At 54.6% G+C, this 14,680-nt stretch overlaps 4 protein-coding genes across 4 annotated transcripts; 1 reads left to right on the forward strand and 3 right to left on the reverse strand.

Moving 5' to 3' along the window:
- Positions 1-650: 650 nt before the first annotated feature.
- J4E85_004140 (uncharacterized protein) lies at positions 651-4,713 on the forward strand (the record flags this gene model as incomplete). Its single annotated transcript, XM_051468402.1, has 3 exons — positions 651-1,742; positions 1,793-4,466; positions 4,526-4,713. 3 exons carry the CDS (start codon positions 651-653, stop codon positions 4,711-4,713), a joined length of 3,954 nt encoding a protein of 1,317 aa, XP_051327994.1.
- A 655-nt stretch (positions 4,714-5,368) lies between these two features.
- Positions 5,369-6,382, reverse strand: J4E85_004141 (uncharacterized protein; the record flags this gene model as incomplete). Its single annotated transcript, XM_051468403.1, has 2 exons — positions 5,369-6,076; positions 6,140-6,382. 2 exons carry the CDS (start codon positions 6,380-6,382, stop codon positions 5,369-5,371), a joined length of 951 nt encoding a protein of 316 aa, XP_051327995.1.
- A 597-nt stretch (positions 6,383-6,979) lies between these two features.
- J4E85_004142 (uncharacterized protein) lies at positions 6,980-10,859 on the reverse strand (the record flags this gene model as incomplete). Its single annotated transcript, XM_051468404.1, has 3 exons — positions 6,980-9,222; positions 9,275-9,677; positions 9,876-10,859. 3 exons carry the CDS (start codon positions 10,857-10,859, stop codon positions 6,980-6,982), a joined length of 3,630 nt encoding a protein of 1,209 aa, XP_051327996.1.
- A 1,034-nt stretch (positions 10,860-11,893) lies between these two features.
- J4E85_004143 (uncharacterized protein) lies at positions 11,894-12,261 on the reverse strand (the record flags this gene model as incomplete). Its single annotated transcript, XM_051468405.1, has 2 exons — positions 11,894-12,128; positions 12,218-12,261. The coding sequence occupies 2 exons, from the start codon at positions 12,259-12,261 to the stop codon at positions 11,894-11,896; spliced, it is 279 nt and encodes a 92-aa protein (XP_051327997.1).
- Positions 12,262-14,680: the final 2,419 nt, after the last annotated feature.

Raw genomic sequence — 14,680 nt, forward strand, 5'->3', positions numbered from 1 at the left:
TGTGCTTTGGAGGTGTGTAGAGCAGGCCGGAGACTGGGCATCCATCAAGCGCAGCCACAGGGCCTAGCTGCTAGTCTGTTCCTGCAGCAGAGGCCAGGGTCCAATTGGGAAGACCATCTGAAACGTACTGTCTGGGAGGGTAGTAGGTAATGGAATCTTCAGGCCGCCCAACGAGGCCGCCCACTGCAGACACGATGGCGAGGCGGGACGTCTAGAGCCCCTAAAGCAGAGGGACTAGGCCGAGGGATTTGCGTGCAGCGTGTCGTGGGCTCAGTTGGTGTTCGTCCGGGCACTGGCTAGCACGATAGAGAGAGGCAGCCGGGTCGGCCGGGCAGGACAGGGGTAGAGACCCTCTGGGCTAAGCCGGGTTTGGAAGACCCCTGGGTGGCTTTGCGGGTTGCGACTTGGCGGCACTGTGCTCTCCACAGGCGGCTGCTCGTCGCTGCGTACGACATATTCGAGATACACAGCACATTGCACCACCGCTCGCGAGCACGCCGCCCGCCGCACCGCCTCCAAGCACCTCCGCCGCCCGCCTGAGCGCGTTCCTGCTTGTGGCAACCATGCCTGCATGCGCCGTGCATTAACCGCTGGCTTGGCCTGAGACACGCTTTCCTGCCTCGACACCCGTGGACGTCGACGCCGACAACATGAATATCCAGGCCACGCCGCCCCCGGCCACGACCTCACGACGCCGCTCGAGCGCTGCCAACGGCGCTGCAGAGGCCATTGCCGCCGCCGCCACCGCCTCTGCGAACCTCAACCGCTGGTCCCAGGCTCCGGGCACCCAGGCCGGCAGGAGCGACCACCCGCACCACCAGCACCACCCGAGTTTCTCGCGCAAGCTGAGCATCACCACGCCCAACACCGCCGCGCCTGCCGCTGCCGCCAATGGCCCCGAATCCCCCGCTCGCATCGCCAATTCTGCCCCTCGCTCGCCCACCGCGAGCCCCCGCCGACACCGCCCACGCTCGCCCGCATACGACCCCCCATCCTCGGTGACAGCCGCCCCAAAGGTGCCCCAGCTGCCCCCGATCCTGCTGCCCTCGACCGTCTACGACCCCAACACCCCCACGAGCACCTCGACCACCAACAACTCGCCCTCGGCATCTAGCCTCTTTACCCCGAACCTGCTCTCCGGCCTCCAGCAGCGCGACTACTTCAACTCGAAACCCACCCAGCCGCCGCCCTCCCAGAGGCCCCCGTCTCGCACCACCAAGGCCGAAAAGGTGCTGGGCAAGTCGCCCCTCGGGTCGCCTGCGGTCCTTCAGGAGGCTGACCCAAGGCACGACTCCACTTCGGGCGCAGCTCGGCCCTCTACAGCACGCAGACCCTCCGTTGCAGCACCCAGGGACCCCGTCCAAAAGCCCCCACCGAGTGCGGGCCACAGACCAGCCGCCTCGCGGGACCACTCCAGGAGCCAGAGCAGAGAACAGTTCAGGTCCGGGAGCAGAGCCCATGTCCGCAGCCCCAGCAGGGATCACCATCGCAACGAGAGCAACGCCAGCGCTAGGCTAGACGACAGCTACCAGGGCACGCCTCCCCGCACACGCGAGCGCAGAGAGAAGGACAAGAAGACGATGCTGTCGCGTGCCCTGCAAAAGGCGAATACCGCTGTCCTGCTCGACAATGCGCAAAACTTCGAGGGCGCCATGGAGGCGTACGAGGATGCCTGCAAGCTCCTCCAGCAGGTCATGATCCGCAGCTCGCAGGAAGAGGACAGGCGGAAGCTGGACGCCATTGTAAGTCACTGCATACATTATCTGTAAGCATGCACCACTAACTCCAGCAGCGAGTAACATACACCAACCGCATAGAAGAGCTGCGACGGCTAGATCCCGGCTACACTAACCACAGCGGCAAATCACTACCAGCACGCCCCATGAGCGGGGAATCGCTGGACGAACACCGCTCAATGCTGCTCCTTGACGACGACGAACCACCTGCAGTGATTGAAACCGCCACAGTATCTCGCATAGTTAACGACCGTTCTATATATGATACCCCTCCAGCCGGCGAGCCTACACCGCCGCCCAACCAGCAGCTGCCTCTTCGCAAGGGCTCCGACGGTCCTCGTGAGTCGGTCATTTCCACCGCCATCCGCGATGTGCAAAGAGGCATGCAGAACCCGCAATTCAACCTACAGCCCCCACCTGGGCGAATCGCACCTTCTACCACATCTGTCCGATCATCGGTTGCCGAATCGATGATGGACCGCGTATATATGCCCCCACCGCTCTCCCCAAAGCGGTCCAAATCTCCTCTCCTCAGCGGTAAGGAGTCCGAGCCCGAGGAGTATGGCCGGTTATTGCGACCACAGCAGCCCGTCAAATCAAATCACCAGCGAGTTCATAGCAACGAGTCAACATCATGGCTTGACACTATTGATGAGTCTGGTGGATCATCGTGCTCTTCCTCGGTCCATTCCATGTCTCCTGGGGGAGTGCGCCGAAAACACATACGAAATAACAGTGGAGGAACCGAGGCAGAATTCGATGCGGCGCTTGATGCAGCCGTCGAAGCTGCGTACGACGATGGATATGAACCTTATGATGACGACATTTCTACACCCGGCGATTTAATAGCGACTAAGTTGCGTAACGTGGAACTGGCCAAGGAGCGCGTGCGGGAGGCGGAACGCGAAGAGGCCATTGCAGCAGCCAACTATCGTTACAAAGAGACGCAGCTTCGGGGCGAGGGCCTTCCGCATGTGCGCGAAAGCGCCGAGATCAGGTTCAACGACGAGGCGGAAGAGGAAGAGCGGTTACTAGACGAGATGACGCGAGAGTACATGCTGGATGGGTTTGATTTCGATCTGCAGACAAAGTCGTCGTTACCGCGGCAGTCAGACTCGAGTGGCTTTTCTGGAAGCGCGTACAACAGCTCCGTGTCGTCACACAGAACGACGGGTGGTACGTCACTCTCGACCGTTGCAGAGTTGATGCACCCGACATCCAAGCAACCACCCGCTCATTCCCCGCCCGCGGTGCCTGCTCCATCTGGCGCTCTGCCTGCCTTGCCTACGGTTCCCGAGTCACAAGCACCGCAAACGATCGACACCGCAGAAACCACACCACGGCCCACTACTGCAACCAAGGACGCAGCCTCAGTACGAAGTCGAAGGTTATCGGGACAAAATGCAAAGTCTTTGAAAATAGAGACTTCTGTACCGCCTGTCCCGCCTGCACCTCACACGGAGAAGCCTCCGGTGCCAGCTAAGGATGCGCCTACCGACCTCCCCGTCCAACCCAAGTCGGCGGCACCAACATTCAGCACCACCAAGCCTACCCTAGACTCCGCGTTCAAGCTTCCCGCGCTGCCGCAAGCGTCCCAACAATCTGGTCTCCGAGCTCCATCACCTCAGCCCACCCTCTACAGTCCCGCCGAAACTGCTGCCACGGTTTCACCCGCGACGCCCGCCCTCGGCCATGCTGTTTCCAACGAGGCTGGTCTTGTGCCAGGTTCGCCAAAGACCGGGAAAACCTCAGCGATGGGAATCAGGAAGAACAAGTCCTCCCTCAGCCTGAAACAGCGCAACTTGTCAATATCCAGCCCAGATGGCTCAGATGCATCTATAGGAACGCCACTGAGCACGACCTTTTCCATTACGGGCAGGAAACCCAGCAATGTCAGCCTGGCAATGCCAACGCCCAGCGTCCCCACATTCAACGTCGACGGTCTACCGAGTGGAGGGATGCACTTGTTCGAGAGTGATATCCACTCACCGTTCTCGCCCGGTTCGCCAAGCCCAGCCATCACGAACGCCCCGATCCCTCTGGAGCCATGTCCGGATTCGTACCTCCTGAGACCGTTCTGGTTAATGCGATGCTTCTACCAGACTATCGCTCATCCCCGCGGTGGCTATCTCTCCACTAAACTCTTTATTCCCCGCGATGTCTGGCGAGTAAAGGGCGTCAAGTTAAAGAACATCGAGGACAAGATCGCCAACTGCGACATGCTCACAGCAGCGCTTCAAAAGCTAGCGTCTGTGGATACAAATGACGCGGATGCTGTCCTAGAAGAGATGCAGTCTTTGGAACTAGTGCTCGACCAGGTGCAAGCCCAGCTAGCAAAGAAACTAGGCAACGAAGTCGGTGTACAATCCGTAACCGCACTGTTCAGAGATGCGACCACTGTCGGCGAAGGTGCATCGTCAACAGACGCCTCCGGCAGGCATGGCTCCGTGGACCACCAACACAAGGGTGCTGTTGCCCAGGGCAAATCATACCTTGCTTCCTGGCGGAAACTCCGATCGAAGAACTCGGGCGTCAACCTCGCGGGCATGGCTGGTGGTGCCAAGAGTGCAGAAGTGCCCAAGGACACTCTGATCATGTCCACCCTTCCCATGACCAACCTCCCCAGCATCCGCTTCGCAAAGCGAGACATTTCCGGTGTTGTGTTTGAGGGGCCCAATGCAGGGTACATGGGTTCTTTGGCTAGGTTATTCGATGCGGTCCAAATATTGGGTATGTCTTTTTCTACATCATCTCTCATGATAAACCTGGATTAACTAACAACGCTATAGACCAAATCGCCCGCCAAGTCGAAGACCCAGGTCTCAAGCATTCCTCCCCCACCCACGTCGGTCTCGAGCTATCAACCCGCCACGCCGCAGAGTTCTTCGGCTTCTACATCTGCCGCTTCGTCCTCACCGACGTCACCATGATGTTGGATAAATTCATCAAGAGAGGCAGTGAATGGGTTTTGGTCTAAAACAGAGAGCGCAAGCCTGCCTACCTGTATGTGAATATGCTTCTTTTCACTTCAATGCAAAGGGATTTGTAATGAGACGGAGATGTTCTTTGTTTCTACAAGCGTTGTGTACCAGGCGACCTGTGGAAATAGGTCAGGTCTGGTCGGGTATGAATCCATACATATCATCATGACTCAAGAAAGCGAAGAGGGAAGAGGCATGAGTGTCCTTTTTGGAAAGAAAGGAAGCAAGAAACGAGCGATGGGATGAAGGAAGGAGACTGGTGTTTTCAGCGGCTTTTCCTCTAGTCACAAGGCACAGTCAAGTCATGAGGTTATGGATCTTTGTTGAGCGCTGGAATGGCGCTTTAGCTTGGCTCTCTTTTTTGGTTTCCAATCTTGTTGTTGTTCGCTGTTTGCTTTGGTCTCGTCTCTGCGTTGCATACTGGCTTTCGAAGATATCCCCCGCCACAACTCTTAGCTTAGCTTTATTATTATCGAAGCATACTTTTTTTCGAGATGCTGCAATCTGGGTATGTGCTTTATGTGGTGAGAATGGAGAGAGAAGAGAACGTTGGACGAATCTAACACGTATGATGGAGCTTTGGAAGAAAGAGCGCTCATTATTACGACGCATTGAGAAAGAGAAGAAAGTACAAGAAACAGAACAGCCAACTCAAACAACAAAAGGCCTTCCCACTCTCGCCTTCTCTGCAGCGGTAGTACTCACACGCTTCTCCTCAGCCTGCACAACGAGATCGTGCGGCGAGAACTTGCCCTCCGTCGACACTCTCGCTCTAGGCTCCGACCGATTCCACAACTCAAAGTGGCTATAGAACCTGCCATTCCCAGGCGGAGGCCTCTTTGCCTCGGCTCTGCCCAAGACACTCGACCTTCCCACTCCTTGTAATGAAGGGGATGACGAAGCTGCAGAGCCTGCGTCATCATCGTCACTACCCCCACCCGGTAAGTTGAGAAAGCGACTCCACGCCGTCGCCGCACTCTCCAAGCTACTGCTCGCCCGTATGGTGCGTATGACAGCCTGGGCGCTGATGAGCTCGCTTTCGAGCAGTGCGGTCTGGAAGGTTGTGAGACTTTGTTCGAGACCGGCGATGGCTTCGTTTACAGGACTGTTCATCTCGCGGTGGTAGGCGCGGCCGAGGGTTGTCAAACTGTTGGCTAGGTCGGGCATGGATTGGACGTAGGCCATGTAGGGGGATGTGAGGTCGATGGTGAGGTTATCGAGGGTAGGTGTTGTGGTGGGGATGCTGGTTGGCAGGGCGAGGCTCGCTGTTAGGGGGAGCGTGGGGGTTGCGAGTGTGGGCACACTGGAGGTGGGTAAGGTGCCGTTGAGGGTGGAGTTGCTGGGCAGGAGCCATGATGTCTGTTGTTGGTGCTTGTTAGTGCTGGTTATCAGAATGCTCGAGGTAGCGGTCAAGACACCTACCCTGTTCGTGTCTAGTTGGTACTTTGCTCGGAGGATAGTGTTGGTGATGTTGTTGACGAGGTCGGCAGTACCCATCTGACCGCTGCCACCGAAGAGGTTAAAGCCAAAGCCTCGATTGGGGTTATTCGGATTTCCGATAGCACTTGCTGCTGCATCGACGACACTGCGCATATCGGTAAGGTCCTGCACCGCGGCGGGTGTGGCAATGGCGGTCGGGATCAGGATGATGCCGGTGACGAGCATCGTGTGGAGCAAGGAGGAGGCCTTGTGGTGAACCGAAAACATACTAGGCTGACGATGCGGCGAGCAGGTAATCGGAGTTAGTAGGCGGAGGTGAGAGGTGGTAGGAAGGCTCAAAGTATGCTGCTGGAAGCTAGGAGTGTCTTGTCTAAATTGTTGGTGGATGAGGAGTCAAGGTTTTGGGTGGCATGGCTGGCTTCTTATCGTATGCGTCTAGCTCATTGCGTGGCGGAAGGAACGATACTGTCAAATGACGTGTCAAAGTGAGTGCGCCTATTGGGAGGAAAGAACGACGAACCGTGTGACTGGAGGCGACCATGGGAGCAGTATGAAGATGCAAGAGCCATCAAGCAGCATGCCTTCAAGCCGGACTACTCATATTTCAATTTCTCCGATTAGGTCGATAACCTCTATGGGTATCTGTTAGTGCGAGTTACGATCCAGCGAAGGGCTTGTGTAGACACTCTCGGCAAAGTATGAGTGTACAAGCAGGCATTTCGAATCCATTCGTCATTCCCAGTGGTATCATCTATCCAACCCTACAATAACAACCCCCCAAAACTCCAAACGTCATACGAATGAGCACAAGAACAAGCCCCATCACCTCTTCTTCACTGCATCCTCCATGCGCCTGATAAGAGTCTTCAATCCAACGCCCTTCTCACAGCTGTTCTCAAGATACTCTTCCATCTTCTCCCTCACCTCCTTCATACCCTTCAGTACCGGCAATTTGTTCCCCTCTTCACCTTCAAGGTGCATGAGTGGGTTCAACAGTAAATCAAGGCATGAGTGCCAGATATCAGTCTGCCAATATCGTTTCAAGCTTTCCTTGATCTTGTACGTCTTCGTCGCTCCGGCACCAAGAGTAGCGCCACGCTCAGCAATCGTAGAGATATACTTGCCAAATAAGAGGTTGTGGACGATTCCAGCGAGACCGTGGTAGTCGATCTGGTATGTCCACGGGCGGAGTTCCCGCATCTCGGCGCAGTCGGCTTCGGTAGTGGGCCAGTCTGCGATGAACTGCACATCTGGCTTGAAAGCCTTCATATCGATACCACGGCCGAAATCGATGAGTGAGATACCCTTGGCAGACCAGCCGTCACGCCCATCGCGCTTGTACTCTGAATCCCAATGCTCATCTTTTTGCAACCCATCAAAGCGGACGAGGATGTTGTCGCTTTTGAGGTCGCCGTGGACTACACCCTTTGAGTGAAGCGCCTCGACTGTGCGGAACAACTCGACAGTAAAGAACATGGCCAACTGTTCGTCCATGACGCCGTTATCTCCGCGAGAAAGGTTTACAAGGTCGAGCAGCGTTCCTTGATCTCTAAATTCTTCGACGAGATAGCATTCATCTTTGAAGACATGCATCTCGTACGCGTGAACAATCGAATCAGCCGCTCGAGATACACCCAGCCGTCGCTTGGCTTGTCGCATGATGTAGAATTCCCACGGTGTTGGTGGATCTTCCATCTTGATAGCCTCCAGATTCTTGCGCTTCAGGCCGAATTCGCCCTTGCCCATCTGCGAAGGTTTGTTCTCATCATCATCATCTTCGGGGTCTCGACTTTCAACCAGGTACACTGGAGCAAAAGCACCCTTTCCAAGCTCGCGTTTGACAGCGTATGTCCGCTGAGTTGTGGGAAACTTCAAAGTAGGACAGACTGCAAGGTTGGCCGTCTTGTCGTTCGCGCCCTTGCCCGATTTCAGAGCCTTGGTATACTTGCGGATGTCGGCTCCTTTTCCGTAGCTCTCTTCGGTGTCTGCGTAGTAGCCATCGTAGCTATCGAGCGGTGGCTGGATTTCTTGTAGGATGACCTTGCGGATGTTCTCGTCGACCGGATTGCACTGTGCATCCTGAATAATTGGACCATTCGGCTTTACTGGTTTTGGCACAACCTCTTTCGCAGCCAATGGCTTCCGTTGCGGTTCGGCGATGGGCTCTTTAGGCACTGGTTTCGATTCTGTCAGGGCGAGCTTCGCAACTTTCCCTGAGCCATCGATAACCTGACTCAAGATATCCGAAAAGGCGCTACCGCAAGTATCATCATCGTCGTCGTCATCTTCAAGGATGTCAGTGGTACCTTTCGATCGTGATGGCGTCTTGGTCGCGGGAGTGAAGTAGTCCTTGTTTGCATAAGCAGTGGCGATGCCCAAGGACGATTCCGTCTTCTCGACGATGGGCGTCATGAACGGCAGGCGGTTGTTAGCAGCCTGGGCTGGGTCTCGGTAGGGCTGCATAGCTGGAACGTAGTCTTCCGGTGGAACTGGAACAAAGCGGGTAGGTAGCGATGTGGGCGCTGAGGGCGAGGTTGGAGTGACGACGTCAGAATCTTGCTGCTGTTCCACGTCGACATCTGCGCGTGTTGCCTCGTTAAAAGAATCGTTCTGAGACTGATCAGATTGCTCAGACTCATCATCTGATTCATCCTCTTGACCATCTTTAGGCACGTGCTTGCTCTCAGTAAAGTCAGACCACGCAGAGGCACTCTTGGTATCTGAAGCGTCGGAATCGCTTTCATCTTCGGCATCAACATCCAGCACCCTGGTGCCGAGTGTGAAATCTCCAGCTGTTGTCTCATCCCCAAACTCGCTCGTAGCGCCCGATATGCGACCGGTTGCCGTACTTTCGGCACCACTCGTGTAGTCGTCCTCATCGTCACCGCTGCTTTCATCACCACTCTGATTCTCTGAAGTGTTCTCGTCGGCGTTTTTCAGTGGCTCGTTGAATATGTCGTAGATCTCGTCCATTGCTTCCTTGGTGTGGAGGGTCATTGTGGTCTCCGGGCCTGTCTTCTTTCGCCGGATTTTGGGCTTCGCTGGAGAATCTAGGTTGGCTTGGACTAAGACATGTTAGTATGTAAGTGCAAATGTCATTGCCAATCAAATACTCACTTGTCTGAGTCTCGCCGCGAACTTCCTTCACCTCCATGACCTTGATTTTCCTAGTCCTGTTGGCACGCTCCTCTCGTCTCGCTTTCTTAGCAGCCCGTGCCTTGTCTACATCTGCCTGTGAAGGCGGCGCATTTTCGTCGTTGTTCATATCATCGTCAACGCTACCTTTCAGGGGCACGGTCTTGGGCTTAGGAGGCTGTTCGTAATCCTGTTTGGGCGCCAGAGGCGCGGCCTTTGGCTTTGGTCTTGCGGCAGCTTCTGCCTCCTCGGCCGCTTTCCTTGCCTGCTTCTGTTCCTTGCGGCGGATAGCATCCCAATCGTGGTCCATCCATCCCCTGTATTTAGCTCGAAGTTCCTCAAATGAGTATTCCTCTGACATCGGATCTTCATGGTTAGGGTAAACCTGCTCCAAATCTACAAAAACTACCTCAAGTCTGCCTGTTCTTGGATTTACTGCTTGCTGATGTTCACGCAATGGATGGGGGCTGACATTCTCGTCATTGGGATTTGATTTGGTCTGAATACATGTATGGCAAACGCCCACCAATTAGTCCTGTGATCGTAAATATATGAAGGGGCTGATGTAGGCAGATCAACTCACCTCATCCTTGAAGATTGACATCTTTGGCACGCCCGTGTTCTTCTTTCCGACCTTCAGAGTCTCACCAGCCCAAGGGCGCGCTTCCGTTGCGTTCTCCTTCTTGCGGTCTGCGAGCGATCCAATGCTATCCCATCCTTCCATGCTACCGGTCGAGCCGGGCCTCGCGGCATCGTCGCCATCGGAAAAGATGGCAAGCTTAGCCTTCCCCGAACGAGAAGCGCCTCCAGCAGGTTTTGGCGCACTTTGTGGTTGTGGACTCGGCGCACTCGGCGATGCATGCGCAAAGGGGTCCATCTTAGCGGCGAGAGCTGGACGGACGGCGGGGAGTGCGGGGCTTGAGGGCTCGGGAACCTCTTGCGGGCGGCTCTCGAGGCGATGCTGGAATTCTCCGTACTTGCGAATCAGGCGCTCGACTGGACGGGCCTCGCGGTCAATGCCTAGGTTGTATATCTCCTCTGCTTGAGTGAAGCGACCCGCGCCTTCTAACCAGGCGGCAAATTCTTCGTAGAATAGCGCAAGGTTCTCGCCGATGTTGTGTCGCGCAAGGTATGCGAATGTCTCGCGCGGCGCATCTGAGAAGAGATGGATGTAGTGCAGCCACAGCTTGAGGTAGCGGGCGTCGTTCTTGTACTGCGGCGAGGATTGGAAGGCTTTGGTCGCGCGCTCGAGCAGCGGGCAGAGTTGCGATTGAGGTGTATTTTGTGCCGAGGGGTAGGAGTCGAGTGTCCATTTGACATAACGGTCGTAAACGTCTAACGGGTCGTCCGAGTCGTCAATCGCCATGAGCTCCTTCTCAAACTTGAGGCGGGCCGCGCTGTTCGCGTCCTGCATCTGCGAAGGGGACAGCGTCTGACCAGCGCCGGAAGTAAGTGGTGGTGTGTATAGCTGCGCGAGCGCTTTTGCGGAGCGTCCGCTGGGAATGGACTGGATGTTTTCCTTCTGGCCTTCTATCACCTCGAAGTCGGTAACGTCATCGGAAGCCATGGCGCCAGGTGGGGGGTATCACAAAGAAAGAAGAAGAAAAAAGAGGGTATCAGAAACACAGGTACAGTGCCTGCTGTCGTTGTTGCTGCAAGCGGATGTGTATACCAACTCAGGGTACGCGGGGTTTGCATGTGGCATGATACGCTAGAACGCGCTTTGTCCTCTCCTGTCTCGATCGTACCGTTGCCCCGACAACAATGCGCCGCTACCACGTTGGACACAACGTACTGTATGAGACGGTTTAACCACAACTGAGTTACTAAGCACTCACAGGCGTATCTTATCATCGCCTCCTAGAACCTCCTATCTAACGCCAGTCCTTCCTTGAGACCGCGAGTTTCTCTACAAGACTACTCCCTCAAGACAAGCAACTACGTTGGCTTCTTTTCCTAACAATGTTGCTGCGCTTATTATCGCCAACGATTGCAGAACCAGCTAGATCTACAATTACATTCTCTTGGAATGTTCGAGAGCAGCACCAGGGTCGCTCCTGCCTCATTCTGGCATGCGGATACAAGTCCCTAATAAACCTCATCGCACCAGCTTCACAACCTTTCTCAACCTTTTTTCTCACGCACACACACTCCCTCCCCTCAGTCTTCGTTATACATATATATATCTCAGCCTTCGTTCACTCTGTCTCTCTCTCAGCTTCGTTCTCGCACTCAATTCTAAAACTCTGAACAATACCACCACAAAACGACCGATCAATCAACCAGGCATCCGCCAATTCTGTACAGCAGGTTCATCAGACTCACATACGCCGCCAGTTGTAATCTCTGCCGCAGCTTCAGTCCCGCCAATTTCAACCACTTCCCTCGCAGCATCTATAGTAGCTGCAACACTAGAGCGCTTAACCGCCTAGGCATTAGAAGGCTGTACTGTTCCACACCTAAACCTATCTATCCAAGTACACCACTTGTCCATTCCTTGTCCACTAGAGACGCTTGCCAACCTTGGAATATACTATTATCCTTCAACCTCCTTTCTACTACCCTTCAACTTCTCTGCCATCATCATCCAACCTTTCCAATCTATCCAACCAAATCTTCCTCTCCCTCTTCCTCTTCCTCTTCCTCTGCAAATGTGTCTACCCTCATCTCAATCTCACTCTTTCCCCGTGTACGCAGTAGTTTCAATGCGTATGCGAGCTGCTTGCTCTTTGTGACCGCAATCTGTTGATTCCCAGTCAAGGTGTGCTTGAAAGTAACGAGGCTGTTGGCGGGGTATTCGAATGACTTCTTCTTCCGCCCAAGGATCGCCGCGGACCTGGTGAGACTGACTTTGTCGGGGTTCAGATCGCTCATGTCGCCCAATTCCGGCTAATCGTCCTTATCGAGAAGATCCATGACACGGACGAGGGCAACCTCGTCGTGAGCGTTGACAAGGCGGATGCTGACATGTTTGTATAGGGTGAACGGAATCTTCTTCCTTGATGAGAGATCGACTCGGCCCCACTTCCAATTCTCGTTAGGATAGAACGGGAATTCGAGTAGCAGGTCTTTCTGATGGAGTTTGTGCATCCACGTCGCGGTAACGGTAATCCAGCGAAACAGCATCTGGTGCCTCCGGCCTATGTGACACTGGTGGGCGACCAGCTTATGCCTGTCTATCTTGCTGAAGACAGGCCAAACATAATTTGGGGTGATATTCGGGTTGCCAAACTTCTCTGTAAATATCTGTCCTTGGCAGGGAGGCGTACGAGCGTCGCTCGAACCACGTAGTACTCCCCGACCTAGTTGTTGAATCCAGCAACAAAGTTCTCTTCGCGACTTGCCATAATAACATAATCACCTGTCTGTAGGCATCTGTCGCAGCAGGTTACACGAAAGTACACGAGGTCATAATCATCTGAGAAGGCATATACAAGCAAGTTAAGAATGTCCAAGGACAACTATTGACCCTTCCAGCTTCTACCCATTACCAATGTTCATCATCAGTGACCCGTCCCACCAAAAGCAGCACAACAGCACATCCTAATAGAGAGTCATCATGTAAAAATAGAAACTGATCCTGACAAAAAACTCTAAACTCCCGCTGTTCGATTTGGTATATCCCTAAAACGAAAGCAAAAACGTCATATGCACAAAGGCAAGCAAAACAAAGGGAAAATGACATATGCCGGATCGGGGTATCCCAAGGAAGTTCGAGCAGAAGCTCCGATTGGTATCATATGGAAAGCGACAACAAGAGCCCTCACCTGGTTGGCGATTTCTGAAGTGAAGGGCAAGGGAAACAAAGCAAAAGACCGAGAGATTGTCATGCGGAACTGGAGGTAAAACACCAGACATGTGTATCATTGCGTAAATCATAGGAGATTCGTTATTGTTCTTCGAGGTCGTGACATCGTGGGTGTGCTTTGAAAAACTCGACGTAAATTGATGATGGCGATGTGTGATGTAAAGGCGGTGAGGAAGCAATCAGCTGACCTAACCTAAGAGCGGTTCTCCACGGCTTGCTCGCCAGTGGCGACAGCAACAAGCGCTTCCAAGCGTCTCATGTCATTGTTGGCTGTCTGCTGCGGTAGCGGCTGACCGAATGTTGCGGGTCCCCGCTCGGGTTCTCGTTGCGGTCGATAGCTTGAGCTCGAGTTGGAGAGGCTGTGGCTATGATAATGGTGTGGTTGCGATTGTAAAGGATGCGGCCTTTCCATTATTGATGCTTGCGACTTGTGATCTTCAACGACTGGCGTTTCGACGTATCCATTGCTGCCCACGATGTTCGGATGATGTTCCCAAATTGTCCCTGGAGTGGGAACGCCTTCGCTACTGCTACTATCTTCAGGGGATGTTCTCTGCATAGCTCTTTGTGGTTGACTGACAGGTCCGTTATACCACGCCTGTCGCTTGTTCTTTCGGGGCGTCGTAGGCTGTTCTTGCGAAGTCCTGGGCGAAGCGTTGATGGAAGGGATCTGGATTGGCTGAACGTTAGAAGGTTGCCGACTAAAGTACCCATGAGCGGTCGTAGGGCGTGTAGCATTAGCTCGTCCGGCACTGCCAGGGTATGGTTGCGACCATTGTGGTTCTCTCTGAGAACTTGGGCCAGCAATGTTCAGACGGTCAATTTCCCAAGAAATACTAGTTCTTTTGTGGTGACCCCTGTGAGGCGGAGGCGGGTGCTCCATCGGCGCGTGATATGTCAGTGGACGAGCTGGGGCGTCTACTTGCATAGGACTTGGCTGGCGTCGAGGAAGCGGAGGGGGTGCATGGTCGAAGCTTTCAATTCCCGGAAGACGGGTAGTTTGAGAAGCGGCCGGAATTGAAGTAAACGTGGGCCGATCCGCGTCTGGCGTCTGGTGATAACCAAGCCCACTGGTCGCTGGGCGAGGCCCAGTATGCCCCCAAGTTCCTGGATGCCACGTACGTCGCCTCCAGTCCGCATCTGCGTTTGAATCTCTCCTCGACTCTGAGAATTGAGATGCTGTTGGGCTCGCATATGCGCTGCTTTGGGCTGAATAGCTGGGTGCGGCAGTCGACTGCAGAGGCGTGATGTACGTAGAAGGACCCTGTCCTGGTGGACCAGAGAAAGGATTACCACTGGACGAGATGGACTCTCGACGTCCTGGAAGGGGTGGTCCGGCCCATGAGACTGGCCTGGACGAAGACGAAACCGGAGACTGTATAGTGGACCCGTAGCGAGCGGGGCTGCCAGTAACTGTCGAGAAGGTAGCGGATGTGGGCGTTGTAGGCGCGTTGGACTGCGTGTCATACTCGACAGGCCCAGGAGAGCCCATCATCGGTGGGTCATACGCGTTCATGGTATTTAGTGACAGGCGAGCCCTCGCGCTAGCACCACCATCACTAGCCATGGCCAAAGGTGGT

The sequence above is a fragment of the Alternaria conjuncta genome, assembly GCF_024043145.1.
Source record: "Alternaria conjuncta strain BMP 0040 chromosome Unknown scaffold_5, whole genome shotgun sequence".
Lineage (NCBI taxonomy): Eukaryota > Fungi > Ascomycota > Dothideomycetes > Pleosporales > Pleosporaceae > Alternaria > Alternaria conjuncta.